Genomic DNA, 24746 nt, shown 5'->3' with positions numbered 1-24746 from the left:
AGATACCGTCGAGAAAGGTATACTCCTTCGAATTTGTTTTTCCAGTCGGCACTATCCCTACATTGATATACGACGGGGCGTCCGACTTACGCTAGAGGACCAGGCAGCTCACGCCGCAGACCTGTCAAACTACGTCCAAAGCCGTCTGCGAATCAAGGACCCTGCGCTCATCGACGAGCTGCGACCCCAAATTCTGGAGAAAGCGGCCGGGGTTTTCTTATGGGTTGTCCTGGTTGTCGACATCCTGAACAAGGAGAACCGACGGGGTCGACTAGCTCTTAGAAAAAGGCTCGCCGAGGTACCGAGTGGCTTGAGTGAACTCTTTAGGGATATTCTTAGGCGGGACTCTCAGGATATGGACGCCTTATTACTCTGCATTCTCTGGATTCTTTACGCAAAACGGCCGCTGAGCCCGACGGAGTATTACCATGCTCTCTGGTCTGGTTTATATCTGGGGGGCCGGGTAGATTCTAAAGTCCCAGATGTCACTGATCCCGACGCTGGTGACCGCATTTTCAGTTATGTTATTAGCTCCTCGAAAGGGCTTGCAGAGATCACGAAGGCTAAGCAGCCAACCGTGCAATTTATGCACGAATCAGTGAAAGATTTCCTTATCAAGGACAATGGTCTCCACGAGTTATGGCCTGATCTTGCATTTGACTGGTGCAGCCCGAGCCACGAAAGGCTCAAAGAATGTTGCAACTCATACATGAATCATCCTTTAGTCCACGGGTCTATCAGCAAGCTGCCACCAGGTGCCAAATCCAAGGAGCAGACGGAACTCTCGAAAGAATACCCGTTTTTGGAGTATGCCGCGCGGTATATCCTCCACCATGCCAATGCTGCAGCGGACGCGGTCCCTCAAGATGAGTTTTTATCCGGATTTCTCGTTCTCGGCTGGATTAAGACTATCAACTTTTTCGAAGCGAAGGCTCGTGAATATAGTCCAACTGCAAGCCTCTTCTACATTTTCGCGGAAAGAGGGTTTCCGGAACTCATCCGCACGATGATCAAAAAGGACCCTTGCACCTATATTTTCGGCGAGAGATACAAGTACCCCCTGTTTGCCGCTTTAGTCAACGGCAATACAGATGCTGCTGCTGCTCTTCTGCACTTGTCTTCAAACATCTATAACGGAGTTGACATCATGGATGGTCTGAAGTTGAAGTATAGGAAAGACTTTACAGCATACAAAAATCTAACACCACTGTCTTGGGCTGCGGAGAATGATCGAAAAAGCATAGTCAGGCTTCTCCTTCTCCAAAAAGAACCAGCCGTCGAAGGCCCGGAATCTCTTTCACGGGCCTTACAGAAAGGCCATGAGGCGGCCGCGAGGCTTCTAATTGAGCAAGGTGCAGATATCAACGCTAGTGATAAGGAGGGCCAAGCACCCTTTTCCATAGCCTTAAAGCACGGCCATGAGGGGATTGCGAGGCTTCTGATCGAACAAGGTGCAGATATCAACGCTAGCACTGAGGGGGGCCGAACATATCTTTCATATGCCTTAGAGACCGGTAATGTGAGGGCCATACGATTTCTCATTAAGGAGAATGCCGATGTCAACGCTACCAATCGCGATGGATCGACGCCACTCTCATGGGCATCAAGGAACGGCTATGAGGAGATAGTGCGGCTTCTTATTGAGGAGCATGCCGATGTCAACGCCGCCAGTCACGATGGATCGACACCACTCCTATGGGCATCAAGGAACAGCCATGAGGAGATAGTGCGGCTTCTTATTGAGGAGCATGCCGATGTCAACGCCGCCGGTCACGATGGATCGACACCACTCCTATGGGCATCAAGGAACAGCCATGAGGAGATAGTGCGGCTTCTTATTGAAAAGGGGGCCGATATCAACTTTGAGGAGCCTCTTCAGGGACATACGGCACTGCTATGGGCTTCAAGGAACGACTGTTGGGCAGTAGCGCGGCTCCTCATCCAGAGAGGAGCGGATATCAACGTCAGAGCTAAGATGAATGGATTCACGCCAATCCTTTGGGCCTCAAACAATAGCAGTGTTGAATTGGCAAGATTTCTTATTGAAAATGGTGCAGATGTCCACGCCAGCAGCCCGTTGGATGGGTTCACACCACTGCTATACGCCGCAAGGAACGGGTGCGAGGAAATCGCGAGGCTTGTCATTGCGAAAGGAGCGGACATCAATGCTGGTGATCATTTCGGATTGGTACCACTTTTATTCGCCTCAAAGGGCGGCCATCACGCAGTGGTAAATTTACTCATCGAGAAGGGAGCTGTCATGCCACCAGCTGGACCGAACACATAAATAGCATGTGACGACCCTACCGTCTATAAAGACGACGGTCCGCTACCCCTGTTATGAGGATGACAAGAATAAAACCCTCCTACTCATATCCTGTGTCTCTATGCGTATGCTGAGTGTCTAAGTATATTCCTATTATATGTACCTTCTTAACTCCAGTGGGCAAGTTCCACGAGCTTAAACTGCCTAGTAACAGAGCTATTATCTATGCATTTTAGTCAGGGTCATCGTGATGCGTGATGACCCAGAAACGATCATGGTAAAACGGTGATATAGAGACTCTATCCCCCCTTGTCCACGAAACTGAGTTGGTGGGAGAGTACCTTTTCATCTTTCGAGGAGAGTTGGTCAAAGCGAATGTGGACCTGGAGCGGATCCAAGAGAAGCAGGAAAGGCTAGGGTAAGAGGTATATTAGTGCCCAAGGTAAAGGTCGGATATTGGAAGGCTGGCATCCTCCCGCTCAGGGACTCCGTCCAAAGATATAAGTAAAATAACCCTTCATATCTCAGTGGGGACGTAACAATAGTCATTTATAGTTCTTTCATTTAGAGATTTGGTGTCTGTGTTGGGTGGCTAAAGGCCAGCCCGCTCTATCTATACAACCCCAATATCATGCTTCGCTCATATTCGTCGCTGTCGGAAAAAAAAATACCAAAAGAAATATCCGGTGGGATTCATGCCCTTGATGATCGCCACACATCTTCCTAAACGCCAGTTGCCGCCAACGAGTGGAACTCAATATGCACAGGAGATTTAACAAAGAAAATGCGTTCAGCCTGACGTCTTTTCCCTTCACGAGGCTCCAGGAGTCTCCATTCGCATCTACAGGTCCATGGTCAACAGTTCTAATCTCGAGACAACGCTCTCAATGTTGTCACTGATGCGCTGGACCCGAGCCATGGAAAGAACAGCAGATGCTTCCTCCTCCGTAGCGTCAACGAGCTCGTACCGGGCCAGAATCTTCTCAGGCTCGATACCGCCGAATACGTCAACGTGGGAGAGGCCGTCGGTATCGAGTTCCTTTCTAGGCTCGTCGTTGGAGGCAGCAGGCTCAGAATGGTACAAGGCGAATTCGGGATCTGACTCGAAGTCCTCGTCAAGAGGCGCCGAGTTCACCTCAGTTGGTTCGGTCCGTTCAACTGGGCGTTCTATGGCAGGAACTTCGATCTTCTCGTCGTCGGACTCGGGCAGGGGCTCAGCAAAGTTGGACGACTTGCCTGAAAGGCTCGACGTGTCGATGGGAGTGGGGATCTCAATGCTGTCAACGACAAACACCTGAGGCTGAAAGTTGTATGAGTTGTCGAGAGTCAGCATGGAAAAGTCCATGTTCTGCTCAGGGATCATGGCCATGCCAATCTGCTGCTGGGACTGCTGTGAACCGTACGGGTTGACATCCTTGGGCTGCTGGCGCTGGTCCGGCTGTTGAGCCTGCTGCTGCTGCTGCTGCTGCGGCTCAGACTTCACTAGGCCATTTGGAACCTGAGACGAGTTGGCACTCAGGTGGTCGAGGAAGTTGGAAAAGGACGGCGAAGAGAGCAGCATGCGGGTCAGGTCCGAAAGGCGCTTGTTCTCGTCGAGAAGAGCGCGGTTCTGGGCGCGCAGATCGCCATTCTCGTTGACCTTGCTGGAAATCTCAGACTCAAGCTGAGTAATGTACTCTGAAGATGACTGGTCAGTGACATGTTTCATAAAAGAGCCCTTTGCTTAACTTACCCTTTCTGCGGGAGCGGAAAGCACGCGCCGACACCTTGTTACGCAGCTGCCGGCGCTCCTTGCTGCTAAGCTTCTTGCCCTCCTCACTAGCGAGCAGACGCTCATCCTCATCCATCTCTTCCTCCTCCTTCTTGGCCCTGGGAAGATGGGCGGAAGTCGAGTTGGTCTGGGAGTCGGGGGACGAAGCCTTAGCCCTCATCGAGTTGAGCAGCTGAGTAATCTTCTGCTCGACGAGAGGGTCAGTGGGCTGGGGTCCCTTGGAGCGGGACTTGGTCTGCTGAGGTCCCTGGCGCTGGACCTGCATAATCTGATGCTGCTGGCGCTGCTGAGCCTGAGCCTTGGCGAGCGCAGCTTGCGAGTGAGCACCCGGCCAGAGACGGCCAATGTTGCCGGACTGCGGGCCGGGGGCGGGCTGAGACATGCTGGAGTCCTGCTCGATGCTGCTGGGGTTGACGAAAAATTGCGAGTCGGCGGGGGAGTCAAAGTCCATGTCGATTTCCGACGCGCCCATGGTCGCCTGTGAAGGAGTCGTGTTGAAATCGAAGATGTCGTTCTCAGGACTTAAGCTAGACATGTAGTCGAGGCTTCCGAAGTCCTGGTAGCCAGTGTTGTTGCTCTGGTTGACGGCCATGGTGTTGGCGAGAGCGCCGGGCACGAAGCCCGTTTGTTGGCGGTACATGTCATAGTTGTGGCTAGGTCCGCTCAGAGTTTGTGTACTCGTGGTCGGCACGCTCGGAGTGGTGACAGCGGCAGAGACCGGGCTGGCGAAAGTGGCCTTGGATGCTGAAGGCGAGGGGGAGAGAGACTGGTTAGGGAGGCCGTCGTACTCGGTGAGATCGAGCAGGGCGTCAATGTCGACGTTGTTTTGGCTCGAAGCCGACATTTTGGTTTGTGTTGCGGTATCTCGCGCAGAGCGACTGGGTCGAGGCGCCTTTCCAGCAGCGATCGAAAGTGGCGGAAGTTGAGGGCTTCGCGACGGGATTGAATTAGGTCACCGCCGTTGTTGTTACCGTTGGTGTGAACAGTAGAGTGTTGGTCGCCGTTGCACCAGTCCGCTAGTTCAGTCGAGTCGTGATGAGACAATCTGATGGAGATGTTGATGATGGATGGAGAAGCGAAAAAGAGATGATGAGAGAGGAGAAGTGTCAAACGAGGGCTCGCCTGAGACAGCTGATGGGGGGAGGTTCTGACTGGGCTGTGTATGAGTATGGGGCCAAACGGCCTGGTGTCAGCGGCTCGGCGTGAGAGTGAGTAGCGAATGGCGGATGCCTTGGCGACCCGGGTACCCCTTGGCCGGGCGGAGCAGGGGTGAGCGGGGGGAAGGTGGGAGAGGACGCGTAAGCCTTCTGGTGCTGTTGCTGCTTCCCGCAGACGCTGATGGCCGCTGTGGACCAATCAGCAGCCTCCATGTACGGCCTGAGCTCACCATCCGAGGAAGCCTCAGGCCCGGGACACCTTCCCGGTGGGACTTTAGGGGGCACTGCTCACCACCGCTCTCTGATAGCGCCGTGGTTTGGCGCTGCGAGCTACCTGAACTGCGCTGGGCGCCGGTGGTTCTAGTTTCGGGGCATCCCCCTCTGATTGGCCAGTGCTGTGGTACTGCAATGCTGGCTAGAGGATGACGACGACGACTGCCCCTTCCACCCACTCACCGCAGGCTCCCATGCTTCAAATCTGCTTCAACCGCCCCTTTGGGCCTGTTATTGCTCCTTGGCGGATTCTTGACATGCAGCATTCTCTCCAGGCTTACGAATTCGACGACGTAGCGGACGCGAGGCCTCTCCCGCAACCGGACAAGCTCAAGGCACCCGTAGCCGGGATCGCTATCTCCATCCCCAGCGGTTGGATAATTCCTCCGATTCTTTCGCGCGACCGCGCCGCTGCCATCAGCCTCGCGTCTTTGTCTCTGGCAATCAATCGATAATAGCGATCGCACTGAATCCGAGGCCTCGGTCGAGCCAAGCCCATTCCGCGGGTGCCGAAGATCCTCGCGCGAGTGGCGAATCCAAGACTGTCCTCCACTGTGCCAGCACTAACGCGCAGTGCCCAAGGCGCCATCGCTCTGGCCGAAAACCAGCTCAGCATCGGTGGGGCATGCCAACCCCCCCCCTTGCCGGTGATAGTGCACGCACCGTCGCGTCTACTGTGTGCTTCTCAGGTTTGTCGCCTGTGGACTGTGGCTGTGCGGTGATCACTGCCCACAGATCTGTAACTCCGTAACCGAAACCCATGGAATCACGTGAAGCCTTGAGTTCATCGCATTCTTCAAACTCAAATCATGGTGGCAGTGCTTTGGAGCTAGAGTTGCTGCCCAGTTCATGATTGGGCCACTAGCCAACATCGGATCAGATCATCAGTCGGTCGGGCTTGGACGTGTCCCTGATCTGGGTTGTGCCAAAAATAGAGGTGGGCCATTAACTCTCTCGCAAGTGAGACAGTGACTTGTGTTAGTGAGCACTGGTCAGAGGCTCCAGAACTCACAGCTGCCAAATCAAAACTGGCAATAATACCTACAACATGGGCGTCTCGCTTTCAGGACCCTGCCTCCTACGTATCAGTGAGCGAATTCAGACGTCTGAGGCTTCGCAATATGCCTTGCTGATTCACTGCCTTTCTAGCAGGAGCATTGCCGCTGAGGCTCGGAATCTCAGCCATCGTCACAATGCCACGTACGTTGGAAACCCATAGGCATACAGACACCCTGAGACACACCTAGGTATCCAAGACATGCCACCATAAGACTACTACCCTAGGGCCGACAGCTCTCTGGTGACATTAAACAGCCCAAGCACTTTATACCGCTTTAGCGTCTCATTCAGGCCGTAATCTGAACGTCGCTGATAGTAGTATGTCGAAGCAGGGCGGTTGGCTTTCGTCTATCACCGTATTACTACTTAGTATACCCACGGAAGCTCACTGTCACGCCTCCCCTGCTTAGTTACCAGTCATAAAAGTCCTGGAGCACGGCCACGGTTATTTCAAGGCATCACCAACATCGCTCTTGGCTCTGGCTAATCTCAAGCTTAGCAACGATGGGATTGATAAAGCTTCATATCGAAGTAAGACGATAGAAAAACATCACCTCCCGCTCTCAACAGTGACTTAAAAATGGGTATCATTTCACTCGTCCAGGCGGCCAAACCGGATATCTTGCAGCCACAAAAACACAATGTCCTCCCTTCCCTTGCCTCCCTTCTATAACAATCATTCCACATGTACGCTCCCTTCCAGGATATCCTCTACACCATGCGCTCAGGTCGTCATTGTAACAGCATATGAGGTGCCGTGTGGTACTCGTGAAATGCGTGCAAGTCGTGTGATAAAAAAGTGTTGTTCTAGTCAAGAACGATAACGTCGCCTCCGCTACGCGGCCGGTGACCGAATTCCGGCCGTGCATGAGGACCAGGATGTCGAGCCTGGTCGAGATACTGAGGAGGAACCGGCTGCTGATAATAAGGAACACCTCCGGGTGGCTGACGATCGTGTGGTCTATACAGGGCAATGTCAGGGGGGCTACTGTCCGCTGATTTAAGTTTTATGGACAGGTTATATCACTCACACTTCTTGACGAGGGTCTGGCGGGCCGACCATGTAGTCTCGCCTTAGCGGCAACGGCTCAACAGCCTGACCACGATGGTAGCCCAGCTCATGCGGTTCCCTCTGAGCTCGTGGGTCGTAGAAATGCGGAGGAGGATACGTATCCACACGTGCAGGGAGGGGCTGCGCTTCCGGAGGAAGGGTGCGAGGCCCTGACATGGGGATGACTTGGACATCTCTGTCATTCCGGCTCTCTTGCAGTATCCTGGACCCTTCCTCCCACGATACTACTCTGTGTGGTGATTCTGGCACCCTGCCGGCAGCCGGGGGCGGCCAGCGCGCCGAGCTCATGTCGGGATTAAAACCACGGGGATAGTTGGCCTCGAGGGGCTCATGCACTCTCTCAAAGAACCCACCACGATCCTCCATAAGAATGGGGTTGGTACGATCGCCTGGTCGACCAAGTCCCACAGCAATCCTTCGAGCAGGAGCTGGTGCAACACCGGGCGGTTGCGGACGAGGGTCAGGAGCAGACAAAGGAGAATGAAACCCGGGCCTTGGCTCATAGCGCCGTGGGGCAGGTTGGTGCCCATAGGAATCGCCGGGATGGCCCAGCGGCAGTGGCGGGGGTAGCGGCTCCGGCATGTGCCGGTCGCTAACAACACGACGATCAACATAGGCAGGCCACTCCCTTGATGGTGTGTCTCGGAATGGAGAGGAAGATCCGGGACGAAATGGCGCGGAATGCCGGCCTGGCGAAATGGGGGGTCGGGGTGGTAAAGCACGAACAAACGAGGGCTGCATGGGGCCCTGGGGAGATGCTGGTTCGATGGACCGGACTAACATGTCCTGAAGTCGATCTGCCACGGGAGTTACCTGCCGTGAGCGGCCAGGGGTTGTCCGGGCCTGGTCATGAATACTGGACGAAGCCTGGTGCAAAGGCCGGGCTGGAGAGTTGGGGAAGGGAACAATAGGGGATTTAGCGTGAGGATGGCGTGGTACAAACCCATTGGGATCTGGCACGGATCCAGCGCCTCCATCCACAACCATCGGGCCAGGCGAAAGTACTGTAGAGCCAAAGTACTGTTGAGGTCCGTGACCCACAGATCCAACCATCCCTTGATCGATGGGCTGTGGTTCATCCTCACGATTGCGCTGTATGGCTTCTTCCCAGGCACGATACCTTTTGAAGCCCCGTTGCTCCTTCCTAGGCGCGGGGCGATGCTGAGGGACGTGACCAGGTCCTCTCACAGGCCTCACCAGACTAGGACCCTCATTTGCTTGAGGTTGAATTGGATCCGGAAGGCGTTGGTCTCGCGACATGCCTGGCAACACTTGGTCTCCAGTGTGATCATGTTCCACACGCCGGTCCTCATCCATTTCATCATTCGAGGAAACTGGGGTCTCGTCGTCATCTCTGATTCGGACTCCACCGTCTTCTTCATCAGACTCCTCCGAGTCCGAATCAGATATGACGACGACCTCACGCAGGATCTCATCCAGCTGGTCCCGTCCAGTCTCTTCATCACCTCGCCACTTGACGAGAATGTCCAGGCACAGAGCCTCGACTACTTTCCGGGCATTCTGCCAGGAGGTCTCCTTGAGAAGCTCATCATACCTTGTGTGGGTATGTCGAATATGTGCGACAACAGCAAGCTGAACCCGCCGGGACAGCGGCATTTCAAAACACAGGCCTACCGGTTTGGGACGTTGATTCATCGACGCCTATGCTCAAGTCAGCATGCGACGGCGCAACAATTGGAGCCAGAGCATCCATACCAAATTGAATGCATGTGTAATGATGGACTGACGGTCCGTATTCGGGATGCGCGGGAACAGATCGACGATAGCTGCGTTGGCTAAGGTCGTATACTTGCTCTGCGACGTGGGGAGAGCTTCGGCCTGGCCGTTGGACACAGCGGCATCTGGTAGATGCCCCAAACTCGCCCTGGCCTCCTCGACGATTGCTTCGCGGATGTGATGGCCGGTTCGGTGGACATGGTGAGACAGGTGATTTGGATCGACCTCTTTCGTATTCTGGACCACGCGCTGAGAGGTTAGCGGCGGGGATGGAAACAGAGGAGGGCAACGTGACGTGCCGAGACTATGAAGATCATAGCATCCTTCTCACGCGACAACTCCTTGCACTTTGTCGTCAGAGCGGGGTTGCCCGTCGGGACGAACTCGAATCCGGGAGGCGGCGTCGACTTGGTGGTGAACTGGGAGACAAGAGTGAGTTGAGCGTTCCCAGGAGGGCCCGAAGCGCGCAAGACACGTCGGGGAACCGGGGGGGGGAGGGGAAAGACGCCGCAGCTACCTGGTGCTCTAGCTTCTTCTTCTTGTTGGTGTTCTCGACAAACTCAAAGTACGTGTGGTGCTTGGACTTGGACCTGGGCACCGTCGGCTTGGCCACGAAGCCCGTGGGCATGGGCGCCTTGGGGTCGAACTGCGACTTGGGAATGCGCCGATGCCTCTCCTTCGGCCCAACAGCCACTGCATGAGGCAGGTGCTTCTTTTTCTTCTTCTCTCTTGCCATGACGAAGTCAACGCTCAGGCAGTTATTCTCATTATGGGGTTAGCTGTATTCCGGGATCCAGGACATGAGGCATCAGGATCCTGCTGCCCAAGAGACATTCAGACCGCGGTAGGATCACACTCGAGTACCGGGGGGAAGAACAGAGATCAGAGAGCAGAGTAGCAAAGAGGCTCGAGGGGAGCAGCTCGACACAGCACCTCGGGCGGACAAGGGATGCAGGCCTCGCCCAGTTGGTGTATCCGTACCTTTTGAGGTGAGGATGGACAGAAGCTGGGGCGATGGCTGCCTTATCCGTACCGTTGACAAAATCGGCTGCCCAATTGGATCATTTACGTAAGCAGGATCCATGCTCCACAGACGTCGTCAACGGCAACTCCACCCAACGTCCCAACTCCCAACTCCTCCTCGCCAGTCTACCTACACCCACTCACCTGTGGTCCCTGCGGCCCAAAATCTCCAAGACTTAGAATGCTGACCATGTGACCTGATGGCTTCCAAAGGGAAGATGACACGAACTCTCAGCACAAAAGTTCGCGACTGGTATCTACCTTACCCGGAAAGGTCAAACTACGTCCCGCGTCACCAGACGTCCTTCGTCCTACCTAGGGTTGCAGAGGGGTAGTCTGCCGTAGGATTAACTGTAAGTCTACCTCAGATCAAAGGTTGATCAGAGGTATGGGACCAGAGTATCTGAATAGAATGCTGGGTATTCGGATCTGGGTATGTAGCAGGGTGGCCGCCTCAACCTGCGTCGGCCTCGCAGGTATCCCATATATGCACTCCCTGCCTATTGAATGGCTTCCCTGTACGCCTTGCCCTAATTTTACACGCCTCTCAATCAACAAGGCCGTCCCAGTATATACAAAGAAATGTTAATGATAGCGAACTTCCAATCATCGAAGCGTTTCCGGATCCAAGGAGAAGTTGATCTTGAGCGGCGTGTCTTCGCCCATCTTGAGGCGTTGGCCGCTCTGTATATCGATAAGGTCGGTACTGCCCAGCAGCTTTCCGTCCTTGTCGAGTGCTGCAACCCGGGCAAAGGGTGGCGAATCTCGAGGGAGGACGAGTCTTGTCTCGAATCCGCCGCGGTACACAACGTACTGGGCCTCTAGAATGTCCCTAGAATCGCCCGTATACTACAACATCATCACATGTCAGCACAACTAGTCCAGGGGAATTAGCTGTCAGGCGATGCTTACCAGTACCCAGTACTTCTGCTCAGTCGCGCCGTTCCAGCTGACGTAGATGTCTCCCTCAAATAGGGCAATCTCGGGATCCCAGGAAGGGTAACCCTTCCAGTCGCCGCTGAAGATGCGGTAGACGTGGGCCTCGCCATGATCAGCTGTGCTCCAAGGGCCAGTCTGAACGTCCAGAAGCACCTGGCCATCCTGTGAGTACTCGGTAAAGGCCGGGGCCTTACCCCATCCGACGAGCAAATTTCCGTTGGGCTGCCTCTGAGCAGACCCCTCAGCTCTGGCTTGGATGCTCTGCGGGTGCCAGAACGAGTTGACCACCTCGGCCGTCTTCTCTTGATGGTTCATGCGAATGTGCAGGCCACGCGAGCACTGCTCCTTGCAGCCGGGGACGGGCTGGGTGGCGGCCAGCTGGGCGTTGTCGAACATGACGATCTCGGTCTGGGCGTCGTTGTCGAAGCGGGCGTGGTGCTGATAGGCAAAGTTGGTGGCCATACCGCCTGATAGATCCTTGTATTGGTTGTTCTTTCCTCCGATCTGCCAGATGGGCTCCCCAGAGGTGCCATTGATGAGGGTGATGAGGTTCAGGCGGCGGCCCACAACCAGGTAGTTGCCCTCCTTGGTCTTCTCCAGACTGTTGATGTGGAAGAAGTCCCAGCCATCGGCGTGAGTGGGGTGGCCGTAGTCCTCGTCGTCGTTGTAGCCAACTGTGGTCTCGGTGATAGAGAACCAGTCCGAGGCGCGCCAGGAAAACCTCGTCTCTCCCGTCGCAATGTCGACCTCCTCAAAGCATGAGTCCTGCAGTACGCCATCCACGGGCCCACCAACGGGGGTTAGATCGTAGCCTCGCAGAGTCTCGTAGACGGAGAACATGGCGCCGCCGTCGTGGGTGAGCTCGAACTCGTGGGAGTCGGCCCTGGAGTTGAAGGAATTGATGGATACGTTGTAGGCTATGTTGTAGTTCTCGTCCAGCAAGATGCCTGTCCCGAGGCCGTGACCAGGAGCAGGGATACCCTCCCAGAAGGTCAGATACTGCTTGCCATTGTACTCTTGCATGCGGAAGTTGTTGGTGGCCCTGTAGCCATGGGCGCCGTAGACGAGCGATAGATCCTTGCGGGAGAAGATCTGGACGTTGCCCTTCTGTTCGTTGACGCCAGGGCTCATGAAGAAGTAAGGGCTGCCCTCGGTGCCACGGGGCGTAAAAGTGTTGACCTGGAAGAGCGGCGTCTTGAGATTGGTCGAGTGGAATTCCTGGCGAGGGCGCTTGCCAAACGTGTCCTCGACATTGTAAGAGGCGGCGTCCCAGTGGAGGCGGTTGCTCGACTCGGGCTGGCGGACGCCCATGACCTTTGTGACCTCGGGCGTGGGCACTGGGGTGCCCTCAGGGCCGTCGCCAGAATTCGAGAACGGGGCATTAAGGTCGCCGAAGAAGATCAAGGTCAGTGTGTAGAAGAGGAAGATGGCGGCGATGAGACTGGCGACAGTGGTCAAACAGGGACGAGTGAAGGGGGCTCGGCGTCGTCCAGCCTTCTCGTTCAGGCCTGAGAGCCACGGCGGAGTGGCCATGGCTTACGCGTCGGGGGGGTCAAGGAGGGAAGGGTATAGAAGAAAAGCAGCGGCTTGCAGGTAAAGACGACGGTGAAGTAAACGAGTGACAGCAGACCGAGCTGCGAAGAAAAGGTAGGACTATGTACGACTCATCGAAGCGCAGAAGAAGAGTGTCACGCCAAACAAGAAGTCAAGAGTTGACGGAGAAGTCAGCGGGACGAGGCGAGGACTAGCCCACTGGCATTAGTATTACTACTCTGGTGCAGAAATATGGATGGACGTTAACGGCGGCCCGCAGGGGGGCGTTTGGGCACTCTGGGGGGAGGAATTCGGCTCAGTGACGGAACTCGGGCACCCGGGGTCCCAGAGCGATAAAGATTGACGATTGACCTGACATGATGGGAGAGGATTGGCAGCGAAGGACCGAAGTCCTACAGAACACATCTACCTTACCTTCCAAAAAAGTGCTATGTAAGAGATGGATACCATGTTGCACTCGACTGTTGGCTAGTCCGTTACCTTCCACGAGGACCCGAAACCCCCAGGAAACCCGGGCCATCGCTCGTTCTAGAGACCACGATGGTTTTTATGTCTTTGAATGTCTGCCCCTTGGCCCACCACCAACGAAGGCGACGACGGGGAGGAGAGACCAGCCATTGTCCAAGTCATGCCAAGTTCTGCAAGCCACGGGGCAAACCATGGGAATGCAAGCCAGGGACAGATTGAAGATCAAGCAACTTGGCTGGCTCCAAGTGGGGTTGGATCCAGCTGGATCCAGGCGGCCCTGACACTAGCATGGTTTGGGAAGCCTGGGATTCTGGGAATGAGTGGCAAAGCCTGGGGATGTCGGGCGGTCGGTCGGGGATTCATATTGGGCCCTCGGCTGCCAAGCTGCCACTCCCACCCACTGGATCATCTGGATGGGTAACGTGGGTTTCGCGGTTTCACCAGCAGGCTGCAAGCACCAGCGATCGCAGATTCACAGGCGCCCAGTGGCCCAGTGCACATGCATGGCACCACACCACACTGACCACACCGTCGACACGGCATCATCTTCGGCTTGTCGCCAATTGCAGGGGGTCGGCCTGTCGCTCGCCGCCAAGTCTTCCCCTGCATTGTGGCTCGCCCGCGCTCATCCAATTTCCTCCTCGGCCGATACTATTATTCCAGCGCCATCCGTCAGCCTGCGCCTCGCCATATTTCGCAGCTCCTGAACTGATGACCAGTGGCTGGTTGGTTTTGGGATGACGCGCAATCTGTCCAGTTTCCCATCGCGGGTTGATCCTGTACGTACGTACTAACAGTATGTAATACTTGACGGGAATCGACCCCCTATTCTCTGGCACCAGCGACACCACCACTTCTGCGACGGAGACCAACAAGGAGGCACTGCCGGAAGACTGAAACCCGCCATAATATTTGGCCTGCCACTCTGGGACGGTCTATTTAATATCAATATGTACGTACACCGATGATCGACATCCTCCTTCTCCACCAGTGAGACATTTTGACACGTTGGGCCCTTTGGGACTTTGGCTAAAGTTCGTACGTATGAGAAAGTTGGGGAGACTTTTGCGGCTTCTTCGGCATTTCTACTTCACTGCCGGCATCATTGTCTCCCCACTAGGTGCCAAAAAAAAAATGACGACGCTCCTGGGGCAAACTGCCTGCCTCTTCCCTATTAAAGAAGAGTATAGTGAGATAGTGAAGTTGATGATAAACATCAATGCTAGCGGATTCGTGTTATTGACCCAAGCGCTTCGCCAAATATTAGAAGCTCTGTTTGATACTCGTAGTAATAGATAGACCCTCCCCTTTGTCCAACGCCCTCGACCCGGCAATAATTCAACCCCATCGAAAACACGGAAGCGAATATGGAGCATATTATCAGGGTTCATCTACTATACCTGTCCTCATTCAGGAGCACGCCTCATGAGTGCGTCCGACGACCGTTAAAGCCCGATTGCAGCGCGGAACTCGGGACCCGACAGCTGCTAGCCGCCCACGGTCAAGATGATCGAAATGAAGCTCATTGACGGATTTCCCTTGCGATCTTCAAGGCTTCGAGCCCATCTTGTCCTTGAAAGGTAGTTCGCAGAGGGTCCGAGCTTGAATTCCTAGCGTGCTCTCTCGACATCCACTGCCTCTCCGAGGACCGGCCCGTACTCGTAGACCCGCTGATTACCCTACAACGTGGTCCTGCTGTCAAGTTAAGGAGGAGAATGGGTTTATTCAGCTCGGGGAATCGAAGAGCCAGTAGTACTAATGGTTATAGCGGATGTTAGATGATTCAACAATCGAATTTAGGTATAGCCTGGATAGTCAAAGGCCAGGCGATGTAACGAATGGGGCCCTATAGTATCACTCGCTGTCGGCCCATCACTCTATACCCAAACTTGTCTCTGTTTCAAGGCGCGAATTTTGAAAGCCGGTCATGGTAGTAGATAGCTACTTATACTCACTACTATCAAGATTAGCCAGCATCTCTTCAGGGACAAGGTCGAAACACCTGGGACCAGCTTGAATCATCCCAGCCCCGAAGGCTTTCATCGACGTGGCACAAAACATAAAACATAGTCGCGGGTATATAGAAAAGTTTATGTGATTGTGTGCTGATACGGCTACTCGCTTCACCTGACATCTCTACAGCCCAACTATATAGGCTGGGGTGGTATCTTTGCCGGGGATGCTGACCAGTTCACCATCCTCCGACATGCTGATAAATGAAGGACATATTCGACAACAACCACAAGGATTCAAAAATATCACAACGACAAACGCCCTTTTCACCTCTTCTTGCTGCTCTTGCCGACTCCGCCCATCGACTGGCCTCTACCCTTCTCGACTCCCAGTCCTCTCCTCCCGGCCGAGATGCCTCCCTTGCCGCTCCTCGCGCCCATGCCACCACCGCCGCCACCGCCGCCGCGTCCTCCACGTCCTCCACGTCCTCCCGGTCCTCCACGTCCTCCCGGTCCTCCACGCCCTCCCGGTCCTCCCGGTCCTCCGCGGCCGCGGAACTTGCTGCCGCCGCGGGGGCTGATCTTGTTCTTGACGGCCGCCGCGTCTCCCTCGTCCATCTCATCCATGTCGTCGTCGTCGTTGCTGCGGCGGTTCGAGAACTTGATGCGCCCTCCGCGACCGCGCTTGGCCACGTCCTTGCCCTTGAGGGCCGCGACGTAGGCACCCACGCCCGAGTTCTCGGGGTTGGCACCGTCCACCTCCATGGCATCGCCGTCCTTGTCGTCGCCGCCGAGGATGAGCTTGCCGTCGAGGTCGACCTTGGCCTTTGTCTTGGTTGGCTTGCGCATCTTGACGGGGCGCGTCGACGAGATGTTGGCCAGAGCCGTCTTGTCGAGCAGGTCGAGCGGCTCGTCGTCGTCCTCAAGGATGTACGTCTTGCCGCCCTTCTGGGCCTTCTTGCCTTGTCGGGGAGCGGGGCGAGAGTCCATGTCGTCGTCGGAGCCCTCATCGTCGTCCGAGTCGCTGCTGTAGAGCGCCTGGTCGTACTCGTTCTCGAACCGGCGCCCTCCCTTGCCCTCTTCCTCGTCGCCGCTGTCGGCATCCTCGTCGTTTCCGGCCTTGGCCGCGTCCTTCTTCTTCTTGGCGCGCTCCTTGGTTTTGCGGATGTTGACAAGCAGCTTCTTGTCCTCGTCGGGGCAGTGGCGGTGGATGTGGTCGTAGCCGAAGCGGCGGACCATGCGCTCGAGGATGTGCTTGACCTTGGCCTTGAAGTGGCCCTTGTGCTCGTGGCTCCAGACGATGAGGTTGGGGACGAGCGTAGACAGGCGGGGCATCATGAGCTCGATGGGCAAGCTAATCATGCAGATCTTGACAAAGCCTAGGCAGCTCTTGACAATCTCGCGGTTGTTCGAGGTCAGGAAGAGATCCATGGTCTGCACCAGGTCCGACAGGGTCTGCTCGCTCAGCGACGAGCGGAATTCGTAGAGGAGACGGCTGATGGCCGTGATGGAGGCCGAGATCATGTGCGGCGTGCTACCGGCAAGACCGGCGCTGACCATAGTGAAGTATTCTTCGATGTTGGCCTTACCGGCCGGGGCACCTGCAGGCATGTGAGGGACCTTGCTGTTGTTAATAGTGGCACCATCGGCTGAAATCATCCGGTGGCCCATCTGCACTAGAAGCTCGTACGCTGTCTCCCTTGCGCGCTCATTGTTCTCCTTGCAGCAGATGACCACCTCGCTGAGAACTGAGGGGATGAAGTGGAGCGAGTCGTCGGGGACGAACTGGAGCAGCGCTGTAATGGCAGCGAGCCTGTCTCGTCGTGCCGGCGATGACACCTTCTCGGTACTCGAGATGATGAGGTTCTGCAGCTCAACACTGCGCTCCTTCAGAGCAGTCTTGCCAGATTCCGACTCGACCAACCGAGGAATGAGCTTGTATGCCTTCTTTTGCAGCTGCGGCTCCTCCTGCTTGTACATGACCACCGAGGCAATCTCGAATAGGGCGCTGAAGCTTTCCCGCGGCAGGTACAGCGACATTGTGATGACGAGATCCATAAGGGTCTGGGCGGTAGAGGGCATGTGGTCCTTGGACTTTTGCGCCTTCTCCTTTCCGTCCTGGGCTGGGGTCTTCTGCAGCTCATCGGCGAGCATCTTGCTCACGCGGTTAAACGTGTCCACAACCTCTTGGTCCGGTGTGATGCTCAAGAAGGCGTTGATGGTCTGCAGGATAGGTCCGCGGCTCTGCGGCAGGGTCTGGGTGTAGACGTTGAACAACACGGCCAGCATGTTGCCAGAGAATCCACCCAGTAGCTTGAGGTTCTCCCGGGCGGCAGCTCGGGTGATTCGGCTTTGCAAGATAAGGTTCTCCTCCTCCTCGTCTGGGATTTCTGCAATGGCCTGGTTGGACTCAATCAGGGTCTTGAGAGCCCGGCACACATCCAGACGCAGATCAGGCTGCTTGTAGAGCAGGCTCGCCAGCATCTCCGCAAAGCCCTGGTCGAATGCCTCGGACAGATCCAGAGGCAGATCACAGTAGCCGGGCAGAGTCGACCAGACCTGGTGCACCAGCGTCTCGTAGATCTTGACCTCCATGGTCTTCTCGGCTTGTCCATGGTCAAGGACCTTCTGGAACAGGAGCTCGCTGAGAGGCACCATCTCGGTCTTAAAGTGTTCGAGCCTGGTGTTGCTGACATAGTCTCGCAGAATGGGGAACATCCAGGCCTTTCCTGATTGCCCCTTGACAGGCTTGGCAATGTTGAGAGGGAGCACGGACAGCACGACATCGGGTCCCATGGCGCGGATGGCCTTTCCAATAACCTCATCGGCCTCCTTCTTGTTTCTAAACGAGCCATTCTCCCGGATCTCTCCAATTGTCTTGGTCACATTGAGAAGAATGGGGTTAGCTCGCCACCTCAGCGCATCGAACATGGCACCGAGCACGTTGAATGTCTGTAGCCAGGCGGCCTGGTACTGGACAGTCAGCAGCGCCTCAGCCGCCTTGGCGATCTTCTCTAGGGTCTTCTCGTCGTATATCGAAGGCTCGAGGATAACCTGCTCGGGGATACAGTTGGCCATGAAGGAAACGAGGCACTCCGAGGCGGATATCCGAATGTTCTCAGAGGGTGATGCTAGGAACTGAGAAACCATGGTAAAGAGGTCGGGCAGATTCTGGAATGTGTCTTCCGGCTCGATCTGGGCAGAGACGTCGTATCCACGTGACAGGATTGCCAACCACGGGGGGACGAGCTGGGTATCGTTAGCGGCGGGCCGCAGCTCTGAGATAATCTCCATGAGGCGCGGGAGCTTGGCCGAGGAGACATCGTCCGTCATGCCCTCGAAGATGACCTCAAAGATCTCAAACACGGCCATGGTCATGTATTCGTTGCCGGTCTTGGCAATGCCCAGAAGCATCTCGCACAGGGACTCGATCTTCTTGCTGGGCCATCCGCCGCTAGCAACAGCCACAGTCTTGACCAGCTGGAGCGCATGTATCAGCGCGGGTTCATGGGGAGTATCCGACTTCTTCCCCTTCCGTGCCTGGGCCGATTTGGCAGCCAGATCCTCGAGGTTCTTGGCGGCTGTCTGAGCACTCATGTCTGCGGCTGGGTGATCAAGCGAGGGGCTCGGCGGGGGGTTGCGGAGGACTTTCTTGATGGCATCTTGGGCACGTCTGCGGACCTTGGGGCGGTGGTCCAGGGCGAGGTTCAGCAGTCCAGCAACAGCCCGTCGCGGACTGATCTGGGAGACAGAGAGCTCCCACGAGGCGGAGTCCTGGGCAATCAGGAGCGACTCGAGACATCCGATAGAAGACCTGAGAAGGATGGGTTCGGTGTCCTGCATCAGGAGGACAGGAGCCAGGAGGGCGAGGATCTGGGTGAACTTGGAACGCAGCAGCGGCTGCGGAGCGAAAGGAGTGACAACATCGAGGAGGTAGACGACGGGGGTCGCGAGCTCGGTGTTGACCTGATCATTGCTATTGGCCTGCTGGAGGAGGGCGAGGAGCGCAGCAAAGTAGCCGGTCGGGGTGGGCGCAGTGTTCTGGTCCTTGAGGGTCGACTCGATGGACTGAAGGACGACAGCACTCTAAGGCGGTGGGTTAGCAGGTTGGGGGTGGACTCTGGGGGACACAGGCCTACCCTCTGCTGGCTCTGGAGGCCAGGGGACTTGATCTTGTCCAGCTTCTCCGCCAACGAAGGCGTCGCCATGGTGTCGGCTTGAGGAGATGGCAATCAAGGGTGTGGTTGATCAGTAAATCGTCGGTGTGCCGGTTCTGCGTTCTGCCGGCGCAAAAAGCCAAAAATTTCCAGCGAAAAATCCTTATCGGGCGGCGGGGTCCCGATAAGGAACCCCAACCCACTAAACCCACCGCTGTTAGGGGCGACAGAATACTTTGGACCTAAGGCATAGAAATACGCAGCAACATTTCTGCCTAGTTTTGTCGCCCCTCCCACACTTCTTATCCCAACCAAGACTCGATTTGACATTCCCATGTCCACCTCGATTCAACAACCTTAACCCAGACCATTGTGTCTCCAGAGCTCTGCCTGTCTTCACAAATCGATTCGCAGAGCTAACCAGTGATCGGGCTACTTCACACATCTTATCCCATACCAGATCTTATATTCAAGGTCTGATTTATCCCTAGCATTCACAGCTTGGGAGAACGACATATCAATCTCGCAAAGACGGGAGCCCTGTGGGTGGCTGCTTCCATCCATGAAAGCGATTGTATGCGTACGGCATCATTATTCTACAACAAACGAATCATTTCTTGGCCTATGTGTACCCACACGTAATGGAGGACGCGGTTAAACGATTGACGATTGCAAAACAGATACGGAGGATTGTAGCGCTGACATTCACCATCGTAGGTCACTTGTGCGGCGATGATCTTTCTCGTCACCCGTAAAACCATCTCTCAACCGCACAGGACTATCCTTACCCCCCCATGGTATCCTTGAACTCGTGACGGCATATCGCTTGAAGGAATTCCGCTATCCCCATCAATGTTCTCTCATGATACAGATTCAACCGTCCTCCGGCCCCCTTTGGGCAGGAGGGCCGTACCAATGGCGTTACTGGCACCGGGACTCCAAGTGAAGTGACCTCGGGGACATGATCAACAAGTCCAGCACCTCCTTTGCGGTGGCGAGGACCTCACGGGCAGCGAAACGTAATCAAGTTTCGCCAACATTCACCGCCCAAACGAACCCAGTGGTCCGGCGATAACACCGACGCGAGAAGTCACCTGGTCGTCCGTATTGCTTTGAGTGCAGAGCCTTGCTAGATTAGATCTGGCAGACTGGACTCCTCAATACCTACCCTTATTAGAGCATTGATATGTACAGACCCTTTGGGCAAATTACATCGTCGGTTCTCCTCTGTCCATCTTGCCCAACCGTTGGAGATTTTGAATCGCAAAAACCTACGAATACCGCTAGACAACTAGAGCCGCAGGGTCGCTGTGTCTCACCGGAGCAACCGTTGTCTTAGTCCGTGGCGTGCCGTTGGCAACGTATGACGACAGGAGACATACGGAATACGTAGGTACTTCGCACCACACAGTCCACACATTTCAAGGGGAAACGAGCAGCAATAGCTCCTGACTCAGGGTGACTGCAGGCAGTGACGTTCCTTGTGTTCATCAATATCAGCTCCCCTCCTTGGGCCTTGATCAGCTTGGGGACCCCAGCAATTCGGAAGTCGCTGCTGGAAGATTCCTTCAATGGTGTACTTTACATAATGAATAGGTAATGAGGTAAATATTAGCTGGCTCGTCTTCATCGTACATACCATAACAGGTCGATCTACAATTCTTTAGGTGGATGAGGAATGGCATCGTAGACCTCCTTGATCAACACGTGCCCATCCGCAGGGTCTTTGATATGTCTGGACGCCACACCACTGGCGACACATGGCCATGTAATACTATGTAGTACTTCTCACGTACTATGTACCTTGCATTATTCTAGCCACGCATTACGGTCTTCCTGGGAATGGAGAACATCACGGAGTCCGGGTGCTTAGACAAGTTCCAACCCGAAACCTTAACTAGTTAATATAGCCAAGGGCCAAGTGCCATACTCTGTGCGGCGCAAGGCGGAAGGGCGGGAGGGTCAAGGGAGGAAACAGCCGTGCCAGGATGGTAACAACCACATTATCTGTACAGATTACTCCGTACAGATACACGGAGTACCCCGTACACACAACGATTGCAGGGGAACGATGCTGCTGACTGAGCCTGCTGTTCGGTCAGCGACCTTTAGCAGCCGGTAGACTTGTGGCCGCGGGTGGGTATGATCCAGACAAGGGGCTTTATCAAACCCCATGCCTGCGAATTGCAGGGTCGCTTTGGGACACTGAGAGGAATAATGACACCTTCTCCAGCCATTATTCGGTCATGAAGACGCTGGAAATTTGTTTGCCTCTAACCCAATGAAAATCGCAATCACCAAGGACCTCGAGGGGAATGTGCGCAAGTATTCAGCGCCTTTCCTTTTGTCCTCAAGAGTTCAGTCTAGACAGTGACATCAGACGGTGCGCCGATGGCGTTGATCTGGCTTGTCTCACTTGAAGCAAAGATCGTCAGGGCCAGGGCCAGTAAGCCAAGGGGGGCACACGGAAAACCAACAACAATAGCCCCGGGCATCACCACCAACAGCGATTGGAGAGGCTACGGCTGCCTGCAGCGCCCTTGGGGTGTCATTACCAGTCTCCCCTGGCAGTGTGCGACTGTGGGTTTACCCCTTGCGTTTGCCGTCGGCTCCCGCTTTCCGTCACCGATCCGTTGGGAGAGCGGAAGATCCCATCATCCCACAGGTTAAGATGGTGATCAATGACTATCACAACATGCGACATCAACATTCGGGGCCCAAGCTCGTGTCAGACTGCCAGTAGCCCAGCACTAGCTCATGTTTCCCGCCGACAATGGCGAGCTGGCTGGGATATTGACCTGTCATAGCGGCCTGCATTGACCCCCGGGTCCCGGTGGAGAACCCCGGCTGACAGTCTTGGCGATGCCGAATCCCCCTTCAAGTCCCGGCGTTGTATAACGCCCTGTGGATAGTATGGCTGGCAGGCTCGTCCAACAGCCGATGACTGGTGAAAGGTCGTCATGGCCACGGCATGGCGGTGTAATGAGATGGATGGTGAAGAAGGAGAAGGGCAGAACCTGACAAACATTATGGTTCAGCATGTATATCGTAACCATCACCGATGGAATGAGATGGTTGTGGCTATCTATCCTAACACTTACGAATACCTCTCCGGCAAAATCAAACATCAAACGGCCCCTGCTCTCCCTCTGGACCCCACGTCGGAACGTTCTGTGATTACGATCAGCCGGCACCCAGTGCTAACAGGCCTCAACACCATGGCGACAATGGCAGCATGGATGGTGATGTAGAAGCCCTCCATTACCCCAGTTACAGACTGCAGATTGGACGGGTTAGAGTGTGACCTCATGGGTCATTTACCCCTGAAACTGTTGACAGACTCACAGGAGGACCAGATCCCAGACTCCAGTGAGTCCTGTACCAAAAGTAGATTTAACTGCCAGAGTTCCTGCATGCCGATTCCTTCTCGCTCCTCTGTCACTCTCGGTCAGATCCAGTTCCAGCCTCAGTCGTTCTTTTTCCTTTTTGAACCAACTCACACCAGTCACTCCTTTTTATTTTCTAGTTTCCCGTTCATTATGAAGGCCACCAGCTTCTACTCCATAGCCACTCTGGCTACCGCGGCATCTGCCGCCCCTCTCCTCGACGACGCCGTGGATACCCTCGAGGGCGTCGTTGGCAACGTCCCCGTCGTTTCCGACCTCCTCCAGGTTGTTCCCGCTGAGAACCTGCTCGACGGTGTCGTCACCCGTCTGCCCACCGATGAGCTCATTAACCGCCTCCCTATCAAGGAGATTGTTAATGGCCTGCCCGTCCAGGACATCATCGCCCAGCTCCCTTATGCCAAGATCGCTGAGGGCCTCCCCATTGTTGGCGATGCTGTCAGCGATGAAAACGAGAAGCGCGACATCACCGACTCTATTGGCGGCATCCCCCTGCTCGGCGAGCTGCTCGACAGCCTCCCCGTCAGCGAGCTCCTCGGCGAGATCTTCAGTACCCTGGCCCAGCTGTCCCCCGATGCTCTCCTAGACCTCCTCCCCGCCCAGAAGATCGTCGCCGCCCTCCCTCCGCAGGACATTATTGACCGACTCCCCGTCAAGGACGTCGTAGCCCAGCTCCCCATTGCTGGCGACGTTACCCAGACCACTCCCTCCAACAAGCGTGATCTCGGCACCCTCCCTATTGTCGGTGCCCTCCTCGACAGGGTCCCCACCACCGACCTCCTCGACGGCGTTGTCGGCCTCCTGACCGTCGACGGCATCATCAGCCGCCTCTCCATCCAAGACATTGTCGCCCGTCTGCCCGTCAAGGATATCATCGCTGCCCTGCCCGCCGACGTCACCAACACCCTGCCCACCAAGCGCGCTGAGGCCGCCATCGTCGGCCGCCTCGATACCATCGTCATCGGCGTCAAGGAGCACACCAAGCTCATCAACGCCACCGTCGCCAAGGTCGAGGCCGGCAAGATCCACAAGGCTGAGGCCCAGGCCGCCGTCATCAGCGAGGTCAAGCTCATCGAGGTCAAGATCGAGGACTTCCTATCCCAGCTGTCCAGCGGCCACTCCACCATCGCCATCACTGCCGGCGAGACCGACGTCGTCGTCGCCCACCTCAACGACCTCCTCGCCGAGGTCCTGGCCGTCTCCCAGTCCGTCGCCAGCCGCGTCGGCCTCCGCGCCAAGCTCATCACCCCTCTCCACGCCGTCTTCAGCAAGTCCTCTAAGCTCGTCACCGTCCTCGGCGGGTTCCAGGCCGGCATCGTCCCCGGCGTTGCCGCCACTCTGGGGCCCCTCCTGACTGGCTTCAGCGGCGGCCTCCTGGCCCCCGTTCTGGCCCCGCTCCTTTCCATCGTCGTCGGCGCCGTCTCCGTCTAAGCCGGGCCGGACAGTCACATAACCGTTTTCGCGCGTGGGATGAAACGTTCAGAAACCCCGTTAGGAGAGCAGAGCGTTTTTAATTTTTTCTTCAGGCTTTCAAGAGGAGGATATACCTTTTTTTTTTATGAGCATGAAATTAGTATCCGCTAGTATCGGGAGTGGATGAGGGCGGGTTGCCAGGGAGGGGGGAATTTGGAAACTCACTCGGCTGCCACGCTGATTATTGTACTTTCATGAATGTAAATTTATCAGCAATGCTTTGCAATTTGCCTCATATCCGTCAACTAGTTATATTGGTACATCTTACACCCGTGCCTCGTGAATATGAAACACTCGTCGACGTGGGTGTCCCATCAGCTAAAGCTGCTACTAAAGGACATCTTAGAGGGCTGCACTAATAACATCCGAGTTGCTGGGCCCGTTGGAGCTAAGAAAGTCTTATAATGAACCATCCCCTCGCGGATCCGGCTCTGACACTTG

At 55.5% G+C, this 24746-nt stretch overlaps 5 protein-coding genes across 5 annotated transcripts; 1 reads left to right on the top strand and 4 right to left on the bottom strand.

Moving 5' to 3' along the window:
- Nucleotides 1-3107: 3107 nt before the first annotated feature.
- On the bottom strand, nt 3108-4881 carry MBZ1 (bZIP transcription factor; the record flags this gene model as incomplete). Its single annotated transcript, XM_083195933.1, has 2 exons — nt 3108-3943; nt 3999-4881. The coding sequence occupies 2 exons, from the start codon at nt 4879-4881 to the stop codon at nt 3108-3110; spliced, it is 1719 nt and encodes a 572-aa protein (XP_083048949.1).
- Nucleotides 4882-8791: 3910 nt separating this feature from the next.
- ACO1O0_006545 (DUF2293 domain-containing protein) lies at nt 8792-10071 on the bottom strand (the record flags this gene model as incomplete). The annotated part of the gene is made up of 5 exons (XM_083195932.1): nt 8792-8860; nt 8934-9260; nt 9315-9584; nt 9641-9754; nt 9853-10071. 5 exons carry the CDS (start codon nt 10069-10071, stop codon nt 8792-8794), a joined length of 999 nt encoding a protein of 332 aa, XP_083048948.1.
- Nucleotides 10072-10964: 893 nt separating this feature from the next.
- ACO1O0_006544 (arylsulfotransferase family protein) lies at nt 10965-12830 on the bottom strand (the record flags this gene model as incomplete). Its single annotated transcript, XM_083195931.1, has 2 exons — nt 10965-11207; nt 11271-12830. The coding sequence occupies 2 exons, from the start codon at nt 12828-12830 to the stop codon at nt 10965-10967; spliced, it is 1803 nt and encodes a 600-aa protein (XP_083048947.1).
- A 2768-nt stretch (nt 12831-15598) lies between these two features.
- RRP12 (mRNA-binding protein RRP12) lies at nt 15599-19479 on the bottom strand (the record flags this gene model as incomplete). The annotated part of the gene is made up of 2 exons (XM_083195930.1): nt 15599-19357; nt 19411-19479. 2 exons carry the CDS (start codon nt 19477-19479, stop codon nt 15599-15601), a joined length of 3828 nt encoding a protein of 1275 aa, XP_083048946.1.
- A 3488-nt stretch (nt 19480-22967) lies between these two features.
- On the top strand, nt 22968-24263 carry ACO1O0_006542 (uncharacterized protein; the record flags this gene model as incomplete). The annotated part of the gene is made up of 1 exon (XM_083195929.1): nt 22968-24263. One exon carries the CDS (start codon nt 22968-22970, stop codon nt 24261-24263), a length of 1296 nt encoding a protein of 431 aa, XP_083048945.1.
- Nucleotides 24264-24746: the final 483 nt, after the last annotated feature.

The sequence above is a fragment of the Amphichorda felina genome (genome assembly GCF_050947745.1).
Source record: "Amphichorda felina strain 45539 chromosome Unknown scaffold_6, whole genome shotgun sequence".
Taxonomy (NCBI): Eukaryota; Fungi; Ascomycota; class Sordariomycetes; order Hypocreales; family Bionectriaceae; genus Amphichorda; species Amphichorda felina.
The sequence above is the reverse complement of the archived record's forward strand: the minus strand, read 5'-3'. Positions and strand labels throughout refer to the sequence as shown.